The following is a 15333-nucleotide window of genomic DNA, read 5'->3' on the forward strand; positions in this document are numbered from 1 at the left end:
TTTTCTTGCAGTGCTGGGCACTGAACTCAGGGTCTTGTATATATTAGGCAAGTGCTATACCACTGACCTACTTCCCTAGAGCTGAAGCTCTGTCAAGAGTCTTGATTTCAAACAAGCTCCTTGACAGTTCACATAGCATTATTATTAAGGACTGCCTGCTTCAAATCATAACCCTAAAGATTTTATTTACTTATTTATTTCTTATTTAATAATTTATTCTGCAGTCTTAGGGACCTCTTCTACTGAGCTACATCCCCAGCTCTTTTTACTGTTAAAATTTTTGAGATAGGGCTTTGCTAAATTGTGAGGCTGGCCTCAAACTTGCAATCCTCCTGCACTTCCCTCAGCCTCTGGAGTTACTGGGATTACAGAGGTGTTCATCATGCCTAGCTAGATGTATTGTCTTAAATTCAAAACATTCATAAAACATTTCAAATTTTTAGAAAATAAAAACAAAAATTTTCATTAAAGTCCCCAACAATCTAGGAAGTCTGAGTATTTTGGGCTTTCTTTGATCTGATACTATGTTATAGATTAAAAGCAACATGAAGGTATGCATTCCTCTAATAAAAATTCAAAAAAAATTTTTTTTTTTTTTGGCAGTGCTAGGGAATCGAACCCAGGGCCTTGTGCTTGCAAGGCAAGCACTCTACCAACTGAGCTATCTCCCCAGCCCCAAAAATTCAAATTTTTATCTAACTGAAGAATACAGAGAACAGACAAAGGGGTCATGACATCAGTCCACTGAGAAATTCATTGCTACCTAAAGAATTCATTATTTAAAAGAAGAACGAAATCTGTCCCCTTGAGATTTTTTTTTTTTGCAGGGGTGGGAGTACTGAAGATTAAAGTCAGGGGCACTCAACCACTGAGTCACACCCTAGCCCTATTTTGTATTTTATTTAGACAAAGAGTCTTACTGAGTTGTTTAGCACCTCACCCTTGCTGTGACTGGCTTTGAACCTGCTGTGATCATCCTGCCTCAGCCTCCCAAGCCACTAGGATTATAGGCGTGTACCACAACCACACCAGGCCCCTTGGGATCTTTTGCATAAAAATGTTTTAGGGGAAATTTCAGTGTGATTTCAGACCTCTTTGTAAGAAAGCCTTGTAACAACCCCAAAGCACTAACTTTTGATCTTTGCTGGGTGAGAGTTAACCCTAAGGCTAACTATATATTATAATCAGATATGTAGATGAAAGACGACAACAGTAACTGAATAAAACCACACAGAACATCTGATAACCCTCTTAAAGTTAGGATGTCCTAAACACAAAGACACACCACAGGCCTTAGGGCCTAAGCCAGTGTTAATGTACATCCGTGTCCAGGCTTTGTGACAAAAATCAAATTCATGACATGCCACACATTTTCAAGCATGCAATATTAAGATTCCCCCTTAAAAAAAAAAAAACAAACACAAAGTACATAATCCCTTAAAGAAATAACTTAAAACACAAGTTTAAGCCATCTGTTACTTACATAAGTATATTTAATTACACATATAAAATGTTTAATACAGTATCTGACATATGGGAAACTTATTTTGATTACATTATGCTTGAAAAAAATTTTTGTTGTATTCAAGAAGGTATCATATTATTCAGTTGCTTAAAAGCTTTTAACACCATATTGCCAATACCTGGCAAATTAAATACAGTACTTTATTTTCTTGGCACATACATCTTGAGACCATCTTAAACCTTCAAAACTGAAAACCTCACTCTTAGTATATCATTACCTACATAAACTATGATACTAGATAGCAAATAAAAATTCATGTTCTCATGGGCTTAGCTTGCACCCAGTCAACATGTCAGTGGGTTAAAGGGCAGCTCTATGAACTTGATGCTTCCACTGAAAATGGTCTTAGTACTCAAGATATTTAAGAGCACTGATTCAACCTGATTTTCCAGCCTTGACCCTTGATACTCCTTTATGCGCCCATCGTGTTGCTATCACTTGTTCTTCCCTGCCTCTATTTCTGCTCTTTACTCTTCTTCAAGTGATTTTGAAATTCTTCCCCATGCTATCTAATTTCCACTTGTTGAAACTCTGTCACTTAATATTTGTCACTACTGCTGCACACACATTGTGTGGGGCCTTCGAATGAACTGGTCTCTGAGTGGTACTCAACATTCCATTCTATCATCCACACAGCTCTGAAAAGCCCAAGGAATAGCGTCAAGAGAGCCTAGATTGCCTTACCAGAGAGCTCTGTCTAGCATATTCTTTTTCAGGCTTTTCTATCTCTTCCTTTAGGTAGTTATTCTGTCTACTGCTGTGAGAGGGAGTCAGCCTCTTGAGAAAACCATGTGTGAATCAAAGAGCTTTGGCAGGTCTTAGTCCTTCTGTTCTAAGCAAGGAAAAAGGTACTTTCTTCCCTTCCTTCTTTGGGTTTGACTCACCTCACCACAAGAGTAATAACCTATGAGTGTGATGTGAAAGGAGGCATCAGAAAAGGTTAAATGATAAATTTTAAGAGATGTAAGCCTATTGGTCATAGTGACACATGAGTGTAATTCCAATGACTAAGGAGGCTGAGGTGGGAGGATCACAAGTACAAAGCCAGCTTCAGCAATTTAGTGAGACCCTCGGCAACTTATAGAGAGCCTGTTTCAAAATTTCAAAAAGGACTGGGGAGATGTAGCTCAGTGGTAAAGCACCCCTGGGTCAAATCCCCACTAGAGAGAGAGAGATTGAAGCTTTGGTGAGCTTATTAGCAGCCCAGGCAAATGGAGTTCCTAAACTATTCTTAATAGTCTCTCCTCACTCTGACCTTAGGGGCTCTACATGATTGGAAAAGAGTGATTAGGCATTAAGGTTCCTTCTGAATGCTGTCCTTGGGAACTGTAACAGGATGTGTAATTCCATCAATCAATCAATATCCGATCTTCCTGATGACAGTACTAAGGCCTCTCCTTCTTTTATATCGTCAAAGTATGAGATGATGTTCTCTCCTATAGCAGTTTTCTTACTTGCCTTTATCAATTTTTTTTGTAGACCATCCCCTTAATAAAGTAGAAACTGCCAAAAGACAGGGACTGTGTCTGTCTTACCTTCTATGTACCTCCGACCACAGACACTTACTCTAAAACTGAATGCAAATAAGCACTGGGATTAAACACATCTTCCTCGCTGCCCCATACCTTTAATAAATAAAGAGAACTCTGGTCCTGGGGAGATTTGAGAAAGTTTCTGGCATCTTCCGGACTTTTGCATAATTGATAAATCCTCTGAGAAACAGGAGAAAGCCTAATTTAAAAAAGAAAAGTCAAGTGAATTTATAATTTTCATGTTAAGTCCCTACCCCAGAAATATTCCTCCTGACAGCAATTCTTTGTTGTTTTTCTGCTAAAGGCTATTAAAACATGAGCAATTTCCAGAAGGTTTTTTTATTCCAAATTATCCATTCCTTAATGAAAAGGCATAATATCAAGAGTCAAAAGTCTACTTTGCATATTGAAAATCTACTAAGTCTAAAAAGAAAAAAGAAAATAAGATGAGGTCAGACATTTATATTTGAGTCCTCACCGTTTTACTGAGTCCAAAAAAGAAAAAATGAATGCCAATAATAAATTCCAAAACAGGGAGAAGTTAGAACAGTGTTTTTCTCAGGTAAATAGTATTCTAACCTTCCTAGAGATTTTTTTTTTTTTTTTTGTCAACAGTACATAAAGCTGTCCACTAGATGTCAGGATTCCTTCACCTATTATAACACATGATAGCATTTCTCATATTCTCAATTGTTAAGTTCTTTCTGTACTCTTATTAATACTGTTTTTTTTGTTTTGTTTTGTTTTGATTTTTACAACTGTACCAGAAGCTACTCATTCACAGAAGTTTGCACTTCTTGAAATGGTCTGTGTGGAGGTGATGCTCCCCCTCCAATGGAAACCATACACTTCTGACGCTCCTTCTGAGATGATCCCTGAGTTTTAAGTATATTTTTAAACATGGGTATTGAGATACAATTTACATATCATAAGCTTACTGTATACAGTAAGCTGGGCTCTAGTGCATTTACAGACTTGTACAGCCATACCACAATCTAATTTTAGAACATGTTTCTCATTCCCCCAAACCATGTGCCCTATTAGCAGTCACTACCCCTGTTCCCTACTCCCCCTTTTTCAGTCCAGGCAACAATTTATCAACTTTCCTGGACACATATTTAAATATACTCAGTGGTGGAAAACTTTGTACTCAAGAGAAATTATTTTGGACAATAAGCAAGAGTTGTCATTGTTGGGCTCAGTGAATACCGTTCTGTTTGGCATCAAAAGCACACAACTATAAAATAAGGGTTACCCTTCCAAATACTGGGATGGGCGAGGGGGGAGGCAGAGTTCTTCTAAAATGGAGAGCATATGACCTGTGTGGAGAGGATAGCTATAATTCAGCTCAGATCCAACCAAAGGGTGCTGTGTGAGATAAGAATGTAGACCAGTTTTGCTAGACAGTCCAACTTTTAAGAAAAGTAAAATGAACAAACAAAAAAATCCCACAGATGATTTCTATGAAAATTGATTTTCAAATGTTGACAACTAAATTTTAAAAAGGTTAAAAAAAACAAAACAAAACTGTGGTACAGCGGGACATAGTAGCATAATCCCAGTAACTCAGGAGGCTGAGGCGGAAGGACTACAAGTTCAAGGTCAGCCTTGGGCAACTCAGCGAGTCCTTGTCTCAAAATTTTTTTAAAAGAGCTGGGGAATATATCTCAGTGGTAGAGTGCCCCTGGGTTTAATTCCCAGTATTGCAAAAATAAACAAACAAGAGTGAAACAAACCACAACTACTTGCTGGATGTAGCTTATGAGCTTCCAGCCTGAGAGCTCTGCCAAGTCCCTTGCAGAAGAAACTCCATAAAACATACTTTTCAAGAAGATCCAAAAATGATCCAAACATGATCCAAACATTGGGTGCAAATGCATATAAGTATAACTAAAGTCTTAACATGTTTCGCATACAAGAAAAAAGTACACAGCAGGAATAATCAATGAGGAAAGTATTATAAATCCATTTTCCATGAAACTTTAACATAGAAAGGAAATCAATCCATTAATTTTTTTTAAAATAATTTATGCTACAGTCAACCACTCTGCAAACATACTTAATAACTCTGGTTCATTCAGGATTAGATTTAACTTTAGGTTCTCTTGAAAATACAGTTTAGAGAATAAGCAAGTCAAAAAATTATTCCTCGTAAGTTACTGTCTTGGTAGGCATTTTTACCATTAAAGTTCTCAGTAATCAAGGGAGGGGAAAAATCACTTTATCTTTCTCCAATTATTGGAATTCCAATGACCAACAGCAGAGTGGATGATCCTACAGGCAGAAAAGGGCAGCGAATAAAGTGATAGATGACTTGTATTTTCGATGCAAAATTCAGGGTCAGCATTACGTGACTGTCACACTAAGCAAAGCAGGTCCTGAATCTATTCAGACCTATTAGGTATGTGCCAGGTCCATGAATAGAATACCACCAAGAATCTTAATAAAGAGACAAAAAAAGGGCCCAAACCAGGAGGTAGGAGAAAATGGTGTCACCAATGGGCAATGTGGCAATCACATCATCTTTAACAGCTGTAACTAGGCCCACTTTTGATTCATAGACCTAACAACAGTGATGATGGCCTCTCATATTGTATCACATACATTTTCTGTATGAACAATGAATAAGCCACATAAAAACAATTCACCCCAGTGGTTTTTTTTTTTTTTCTTTTTCTTTTTGTTTCTAAAGGAAATTAGAGTAAAAAATAAAATCTTAAAACTGATAGTCTGAAATACCTGGGTATTTTTTTTGGAAGTTTCATCCCCACTATAAAGTAGTTCTTAACTGGTGAACTAAAGAATTCTGGAAACCCAATAACAGTCATTTCAGAAGTTATGTCTAATAAGGCTATTCATCTCTGTTGTCTACTGAGATCTAACCAAAGATAAACTACTCACACTTGGGAGTGCAATTGGTTACAATACACCTATGAGCAATTTGAGGCTGAGTTTGTGAACAATTTGTGGCAATAATAGGAGGGAAATTCCACAGATTATACACTCATCAGTAATACCCTACTGATAAAATGGGGGAGAGTATATATAAATGGGTTAAGAAAAACCACTACGGACTTGTCATTAACATGCATATTACTCTTATGGTGACAACAGCCTAATCTTTAAGAAAGAAACATTTTCAAAATTACACTTTTAATTGATAATTATTATATTGCTATATAATAAGTGAGATGAGGGTTTACTAAAAGTAATTTTACTTGTAAAATTTAACATAAATTTTTCTCTACTTTTTTATACTAAAAGTGCTTACCTAAAACCAGGAACACCCACCAGAGCCAGTACTGACCATCAAAGTATCCAGGGAAATAGGTAGAAAACTGAAAAAATAAGGAAAACACTTTATATCAGCTTAATAAACACAATTTTACACATTAATTTAAGGGCACATAACATACAAGTCATTTGTTAAACCACTGCTATCATTTAGCCCTTACAAAAGTTTAAAAAAATGTAAGTTGAAGTGTTTTATGTGTTACTGATTTGAAACGGTCTGATAAATACAAATCTATTTCATCTCATAGAAAGCAATCCTTTTATAGCATTAGCTTTATGGCCTCCTTGTTTTGAAAGTATATAAAATTTGATTTTTAAAAAAACTCCCCCCTCACATAGTATTTGCCCTTCTAGAAACATGTTTCAATGATGTTTCACTTGGCTTATGCAGTGGTAAAAACAATTGTTTCCCTAATATTGCCTCCTTTCTACGAGGTCCAATTTTGTTCCCACTCCTTCAGCCTTGCCTTGACCTTGGTAATCCTATGCCTTTGCCAGTGGTTTAGAAATGGACACAGGGTATCATTGTGGCCAGCAGATATTCAGGGTTTCTGAGAATGCTTCCATGCTCTTAAAGAACAATGGAGGAAAAGAAATACAGAAGGGCCAACAAGATTTTTCAACTTAAAAAATTTCAACTTTATGATGGTGCAAAAGCAATACACATTCAGTAGACACTATACTTTGAATGTTGATCTTTTCCTGGACTAGTGATATACAGTGTTCTCACAATGCTGGGCCACAGTAGTAAACCATATCTTTCAGTCAGCCATGAGGCAGAACAAGTGGCAATTCTATAGTATACCTCTGATGCTAAGCTAGGATGTTTGGTAGGTTAGGTGTTACCAAATGCATTTCTGACTCACTATTTTCAACTTATGATGCGTTTATCAGGACATGACTCCATCACAAATGCAGGAGCCACCTGTAGCTCCCTTTGTTTTGCTGAACATGTTGTGTTTCAATGTAGTATCCGAAACTGCCATCTTCAGTGGGAATGATAGCAACATGCTAATGTCAGCTCTCTCTCATGATGTTGATGAACTAGAGATTTAACTAACCTCCATGTCAGGACTCTTTTTCATGGGAAATAAACTTTCCCCATCATTTTTCTGATTTTCTAAGCCACTTGGAGTTGGGTTTTCAATTACTCACATTCAAAAACATCCTGATTTAAATGGATTCATTTCAGTCAGTTAAAAATTAGTTAAAATTTAGTTTCAAAAAAGACTGGTAATGGGCTGGGGAGATAGCTCAGTTGGTAGAGTGCTTGCCTCACAAGCACAAGGCTGCAGGTTCAATCCCCAGCACCACAAAAAAAAAAGACCGGTAACTAATTCTATTTGTTTTGTTTGGAGGTTTTGGCATCAAAGGACTTAATGCCATTTGAAAATTCATATATAGTAGTCCCCCACTTGTCCATAGGGCATAACTTCCAAGACCCCCACCCCCTGCAGTGGATGTCTGAAACTGTGGATTTTGCCAAACCCTACATATAAAAGGTTTTTTCCTATACATACTTACCTGTGATAAGGTTTAATTTATAAATTAGGCAAAGGAAGAAATTAACAATAACTAATATTAAAACAATTTTAACAATATGCTGTGAAAAAAGTTAGCATGGTTTCTCTCCCAAAATATCATATTGTATTATAAATCTTGGAAACTTCAGTAAATAGCTAGGTGTGGTGGTATGTTCCTACAATCCCAGTTAGATAGGAGGACTGCAAGTCTGAGACCAGCCTGGGCATCTTAGTGAGATTCTGTCTCAAAAATAAAAATAAAAAGGGCTAGGGATGTAGCTCAGTGGTAGAGCATTTGTCTACCATTAAGAGGTCCTGGATTCAATCCTCAGTACCACACAAAAAAATTTAAAAAAAAAAGGAACCCTAGTCTATGATTCTCCCCCTTTTATTGTCAAGAACCTTTTCACACACAAAAAAAGCATTTTATGGCTTCTTTCTGACATATCCAAATTATGAACATCCCTGTATTTGTTTTGGGGGCCATTAGTAAGTAAAATAAGGATGACCTGAACACCAGCACTTTGATTCCATGATAATCTGAAAACGAGATGGCTACTAAGTGACTAAAGCGGTAAGTATATACAGCATGGGTACACTAGCAGAACAATCACTCAGGTCTTGAGTGTGATGGTTCATTTCATCACACTGCTCACGATGGCATGCAATTTAGAATTTACAAGTTGTTTATTTCTAAAATTTTCCACTTAACATTTTCAGACTTGGACTGACCACAGGGAACTGAAACCATGGAAAGCAAAACCGAAAACACAGGAGGACTATGATATGGTATTTTATTTTTTAATAAAGCATAACAAGATTTTGAGAAGGAATGAAAACTTCTTTGGGGTCTAAGTTCTTAACTTAAAGCCCATGTTTTAGATAAGCATACATTAACTGCCTCAGGGAAAAGCTCATCGTTTTTATCAGATTATTAAAGGATTCTGGAAACCTAAAAATGTTAACTGCTTCAGAATAAATAAAGTGGAACTTCTTTAAAAAACCAAAGTTGTCAATCAACATCCATTACTTAAGCATGCGAACTTACAATGAATAAATTGGTTTTGTCTAGAAGGATGACAACAGCAATAAACCTAACAAAAAATCAAGAGAATACTTTAAAAGTTGGGATGTTTTAGAACTTTAAATAACTTCATACAATTTTAACTGGCAACTCCCAAATCACTGAAGGAATACACAGCTCTCTAATTTGCTTCAGAAGTAGACCCCTAATGGAGCAGTATTTGTTAAATACTGTTGGCTCCACAAACATTTTGGCCAAACCAAGCCCAGAAGGAGTGAAAACAAACAGAGGGGAAGAAAAGAAGAAATTAAGACTAAAATTTTAGAACAATTAATGAGAGGATTGCCTGTTTTTGATGAACACCAAAGACATGATATCTTTTTAATTATAAAATTTTCAATTGTACACAACTTATCATAAGTATGAAAAAAAAAGAAAGCAGACCTGGGGGTATAGCTCAGTGGTACAGTGCTGGCCTAGCATGCACGAAGCCTACATTTAATCTCCAGCACCATGAAAAATAAAAATAAACAAAAACAAAAAAGCAAGTGGTGAACAACCTGTAGAATAGACCGATATTCATTATATTTGACTACAAAAATTTGATGCAGGAACCACTTGCAACTGATTTTGGTTCAACTTCATTATTAAACCAGAAACAAAGATTAGCATAATTTTAAATGTTGCAATAACTTCAAAAATGCAAATGATAAAGAATCAAACACTCAAAATCATTCTGACTACTGTCTCTTTGCAGAATCTATCTTTCCTGTTGTACAACTTACCCTGACAATCAGGATCCACTTAATTAGAGAGAGACCAAATCCTGAGATGGCCCCGTACCTTCCTGCAGCTGAGGTGGTCAGGCAAAAAGACAGGAAAAACCCAATCCAGTTGAAGAGGAACGCCACTGTAAAAAGCAGAAGGGAAAAAAAGATGCCAACCTGTCTTACTAGACAAGAAGCAGGAATGCCCTTTACATCTACCTGTTTCAATTACTTTCCCCAGGATAAAAGACAGCCTGCCCTTCACAGCCCTCACCCACCTCCCCCAAACAACCATCCTTCTGTCTTCCCCTAAAAGCAATAAGAAAACATCCTATCTGAATATCGCATTTTATACTATTGTGTCTATTTCTGTTCACTGTCAAAAATGTCTTAACATTCACCAAACTCAATACTCATGACCTGTGCTCTTTACTGTACGTTACATACTTCAGCAAATAAAATGCAAGCTTTGGTCATTAAATTGGTGCTCCCAAATAATCTGATTCAAGTTACTTGTCCTGTTGTGAATTCTGACAGTTTATATACCATTACCTCTAAAAACACTGCATTTTCTGTTTTTAATAAAGAGAGGGGGGGAAAAAAAGAAATGTTGCTCACTTCTAAATAAAACTCATGGAAAGATAAATGCACAATATCATCAAAGGGAAAAATGAAGATGATTAACCTATCAAAAAATAGAAGCTAGGCTGGGATTGTGGCTCAGTGATAAAGCATGTGCCTAGCATGTGTGAGGCACTGGGTTTGAATCTCAGCACCACATATAAATAAATAAATAAAGGTTCATTAACAACTAAAAAAAATAGAAGCTTATAGAATAAAACTTATCACACTACGGCATTTAATTCCTACACTACAGATTAGGTGTGAGTAGGAATATTATTAAGAGGTCCTATAGACTTGGAAAAAGAAGCTTAGCTCATGTAAAAATGTAGCCTTCCAATAACTGCTTTAATTATATTTCCCATAGATCCAAAGAACCCTGGTTTTTTTTTTTTAATTGTAAACAAATGTTGTTTCTCTGTTTGTACATGGAGTAAAGGCATACCATTTGTGTAATCACAAATGTACATAGGGTAATGTTGTTTGATTCATTCTGTTGTTTTTTCCCTTCTCCCCACCCCCCACCCCTTTTCCCTCTATACAGTCCTTCCTTCCTCCATTCTTGCCCCCATCCCTAACCCTAACTCTAACCCTAACACTAACCCCTCCCACCCCCCATTATGTGTCATCATCCACTTATCAGCGAGATCATTCGTCCTTTGGTTTTTTGAGATTGGCTTATCTCACTTAGCATGATATTCTCCAATTTCATCCATTTGCCTGCAAATGCCATAATTTTATCATTCTTTATGGCCGAGTAATATTCCATTGTATATATATACCACAGTTTCTTTATCCATTCATCAATTGAAGGGCACCTAGGTTGGTTCCACAATCTGGCTATTGTGAATTGAGCAGCTATGAACATTGATGTGGCTGTATCTCTGTAGTATGCCGATTTTAAGTCCTTTGGGTATAGGCCAAGGAGTGGAATAGCTGGGTCAAATGGTGGTTCCATTCCAAGTTTTCTAAGGAATGTCCACACTGCTTTCCAGAGTGGCTGCACTAATTTGCAGCCCCACCAGCAATGTATGAGTGTACCTTTTTCCCCACATCCTCGCCAACACCTGTTGTTGCTTGTATTCTTGATGATCGCCATTCTAATTGGGGTAAGATGGAATCTTAGGGTGGTTTTGATTTGCATTTCTCTTATTACTAGAGATGTTGAACATTTTTTCATATGTTTGTTGATTGCTTGTAGATCTTCTGTGAAGTGTCTGTTCATTTCCTTAGCCCATTTGTCGATTAGAACCCTGGTTTTTAAAAAGAGACTCTGTTGTGTGTGTATACTTACTGAAGAAAGTTAACATGAAAATCCCATCATTTCCTATCCTTAGCTGGTCAGCATCATCAAAATCATCCCGGCCCACAAAATCTTCATCCTAATTAAAAAGAAAAAGGTAAATTAATAAAAAATGATTTCTAGGCAAATGAAAGACATCAAGAAAAAAAAATTTTTTAAAAGAGGCAAATATAAAAACCAAGGAGAAAATGTATGACTTTGGTTCAATTCAAAATTATGAACATTAAAGGTTCTGTATGTGTTAAGAATTTCATTTTGCACTTATGAAGTAAAAGATATAATTAGAGTTGAAACATTTTTTTTAATCTCCATGGTTTTCAAAATGAATTTTTCATTTTATAACCCAAACTCTTTCCCCCCCACCTCTGGCACTTGGAATTGAAACCAGGGCCTCCTGCCTGCTAAGGATATACTATATCACTTAGCTGCACAGCTCCAGTGGAAAGTCTTTTAACAACACACTTCAATAATTTAAAAGTTCACAGCCAGGAGCAGTGGTGCCTACCTGTAATTCCAGCAATGTGGGAGGCTGAGGAAGGAGGTTTGAAAGTTCAAGACCAGACTCAGCAATTTAATAAGACCCTCAGCAACTTAATGAGAACCTGTCTCAAATATAAAATAAAAAGGGGCTGGGAATGTAACTCAGTGGTAAAGTGAAAAAACAATTTTTTTAAAAAATTCACTAAGGACTATTTTTCTTTTTAAAAATCATCTTTAAAAAACTGCTTACACATTTGGCTTAAATTACAAAATCAGCAATCAAGCACCTGTTTAGGGCTACAATATAATAGTAATCCAGGACTAAGCTTACTGAGGGGATAAAATTGACCAGTTCAAGTGCTGATGGGGGTAGGGCAGTGGGGAGGGAAGGACAGCATGATGATACATGAAGAGTTTCTAGAGCTGCCCACTGCTCAACTTGTCCGTAAGCATTTATTTGTATTGATATACAGGTCTGCAACAAACTCACCTTCAGTCTAATTGGCATATAGATCTTTTCTATCTTAACTTGAAAACACAATATTGCAGGTTTAAAAGGAATATATGATCCTGACCAACACCAACATGTGACTTATCTTTCCAACTGATATAGGTATGTATTGAAATATTTAAAACTGAAAGTAATGAGTTCTACGCAGTTCAATGAAAGTGCCTCAAATTTAAAAAAAAAAAAAAAAAAAAAAATGTTTTAGGGACAATCAAAACTTGTCCTACACAGAAAAGGGTCTAGAACAATCTATACCAACTGTTACCAGTGGTTACCCTGGAGAGGGGAACTAGAGAAAGGATGCATCAGTGGCAGTTATTTTCTCTAACCGAATACACTTCCTCTACTGTTTGAAATCTTTAAAGGAATGTTTTGTTTTGTTTTATAGGTTTTGTTTTGTGGTACCAGGAACTGAACCCAAGGGTGCTCTACTACTAAGCTATACCCCTAGCCCTTTTTTATTTTTTATTTTGAGACAGGGTCTTACTAAGTTGCCTAGGTTAGCCTTGAACTTGAGATACTCTTGCTTCAGCCTCCCTACTCACTACAATTATAGACATGCACCCCTATGTCTAGTTTAAATTGATTTTTCAAAAATATTAAATATCTAGTATTATGAGTTTACATTAGCAGAATAAAATCCTATCTTTTTTTTTTTTTTTTTTTTTTTTTTTAAGGGGAGGGTTATAACAGTAACAGGAATTAAATCCAGGGGTACTTTACCACTGAGCTACATCCCCAGCCCTTTTTATTTTGAGACAGAGTCTCACAAAGTTACTGAGGGTCACTAAATTGCTGGGGCTGACCTCAAATTTACGATCCTCCTGCTTCAGCATCTGGACCTACTGGGATTATATGTCATTGTGCCAGCTCATCTCCAGCCTTTTAAATTTTATTTTGAGACAGGATCTCACTAAATCCAAGCTGACTTTGAACTTGTGATCCTCCTGGCTCAGACTCCTGAGTAGTTGAAATTACAGGTGTGCAAGGCCACGACTGGCAGAAATAAATTGTGTTTTGCATAGCTATTCAGAATTATACACCAAAAATATATGAAGTAACTTCTAATAATACTGTAAATGCCTTCTAAATGTTCTTCCTGTCCTTGGGCTCTCTTCTATCATGGTTTCTCCTATAAATAGTTGCCAGGTTAATATTTCCAAAATACTAGACTATTCCTTTCATATTCCTGATTGAATCCTGATTCAAAGGATTCCACATGAGCCAGATACTAAATTTAAAAGTGTCAGCCTAGCATTCCAAGGATTATACAAACAGCAGCTCTGGTCACATCTTTCTCTCTCCCTTTACAAGGTCCTTGCTCATGAAAAACCGATGACTACATCCACAACACTGCCCTATACCAGGTTAAATTTACATCTGCTTTCTGGGCTTTTTCGCTTTGGAATGTTCTTATTCCATCAAAACTGTGGACCTACTACACATCCCATTGTTCCCCATGATCCCCTAGTAAAAAGTCAGTTCCTGATGCCACTGCTCTTACACAGAGTAGATATAAATATCTGTGGACCTTTTAACCTAACTGGATTTAAATATATATATATATTAAAATATGCTTATTTTAAAATATATATATATTTTAGTTGCAGATGGACATAATACCTTTATTTATTTTTATATGGTGATGAGGATCAAACCCAGTGCCTCTTGTGTGCTAGGCAAGCACTCTATCACTGAGCCACAACTCCAGTCCTAACCTAGCTGGATTTTAAGCTCTTTATCCTAACATATACAAAGCTTTTTACTCATCCACATTTTTTGCTTCAAATCAATATTGCAGTTATGTTAGGACTGTTTTGTGTTTGGACAATAAACTCCATGAGGGTTCTTAAGTTTTTCCTTAGAACCAACAAAATCTGAATGCACATCATCATGTAGGGTCAGCTTTTACTGAGCTTATAAATTATTTCTGCCAAGAAGTGGTTTTAAGAGCTCCATTCCTTATAGTAGGCACAGCCTATAAGCGCTCCACTATCCTAAAATAAGGGGAACTTCTCTCTTTTTGTCCTCCCTGCCCCCATTACTAGGAATTGAATATACAGGTGCTCTACCACTGAGCTACAACCCCCAGTTGCTCCCCGCCCCCACCTTTCTTTTCTTCCCCCAGTCAGAGTCTTGCTAAGTTGTTGAGGCTGGCCTCTAACTTGCAGTCCTCCTGCCTCAGTTTCCTGAGCAGGTAGGATTACAAGTGTGCAAAACTATGCCTGGCTGGGCTTCTTTTCTTATTTTATCATTCCCTCCAGTCTCCTGCCAGGTCTAGAGCCTAGAACCCTGACTGCCACCATTCCCCCAATATGTGGCCCAAGGTTCTACATGCATCAATCTTGACCTGCATGAATATTTATGAAACTGTATATTTATCACTTACAAATCTAACATCAAGAGCCAAAAGTGTTGGGGGCTGTGCCATGTTGGCGGCGCCAGGATGGCGCCTGATCACATCGGCAGCGAGGAGGTTAATTGACATAAGCACACTCAGGTGATTTTCTCGTCCATGCACACAATGTATGCCCATGTGTTCTCAAGCACTAATTGCCTGCTCCAGCATCTCGCCTAATCTTTGCGTAAGAGGCGTGGCCCTGCTCTCCGTGTCCTGGAGGTGATATAAACGTAGGCACCGCGAGACAGAGACGCAGCAGCCATTACCAGAAGAGCTAGTAGAAGAAGACACACGCGGGGCAGCAGCCAGAGGGAAAAACACGCTATAGCAGCCATTAGCAGCCACCAGAGGGAAA

General features: G+C 37.2%; 1 protein-coding gene across 2 annotated transcripts in view; it reads right to left on the reverse strand.

Annotated features, from left to right (window-relative positions):
* NDFIP1 (Nedd4 family interacting protein 1) overlaps positions 1 to 15333 on the reverse strand; it is a 51707-nt gene that overhangs the window by 5094 nt on the left and 31280 nt on the right. For both annotated transcript variants that reach the window (XM_079146099.1, XM_079146100.1), the window contains exons 4-7: positions 11581 to 11668; positions 9684 to 9808; positions 6329 to 6395; positions 3151 to 3256 (exon numbers count right to left, since the gene is read on the reverse strand). In XM_079146099.1, coding sequence (XP_079002225.1) covers positions 3153 to 3256; positions 6329 to 6395; positions 9684 to 9808; positions 11581 to 11668 — 384 coding nt within the window. In that variant the 3' untranslated portion in view covers positions 3151 to 3152. The remainder of the gene's footprint in view (positions 1 to 3150; positions 3257 to 6328; positions 6396 to 9683; positions 9809 to 11580; positions 11669 to 15333) is intronic.

Source organism: Sciurus vulgaris, assembly GCF_902686455.1.
Source record: "Sciurus vulgaris genome assembly, chromosome: 6".
NCBI lineage: Eukaryota > Metazoa > Chordata > Mammalia > Rodentia > Sciuridae > Sciurus > Sciurus vulgaris.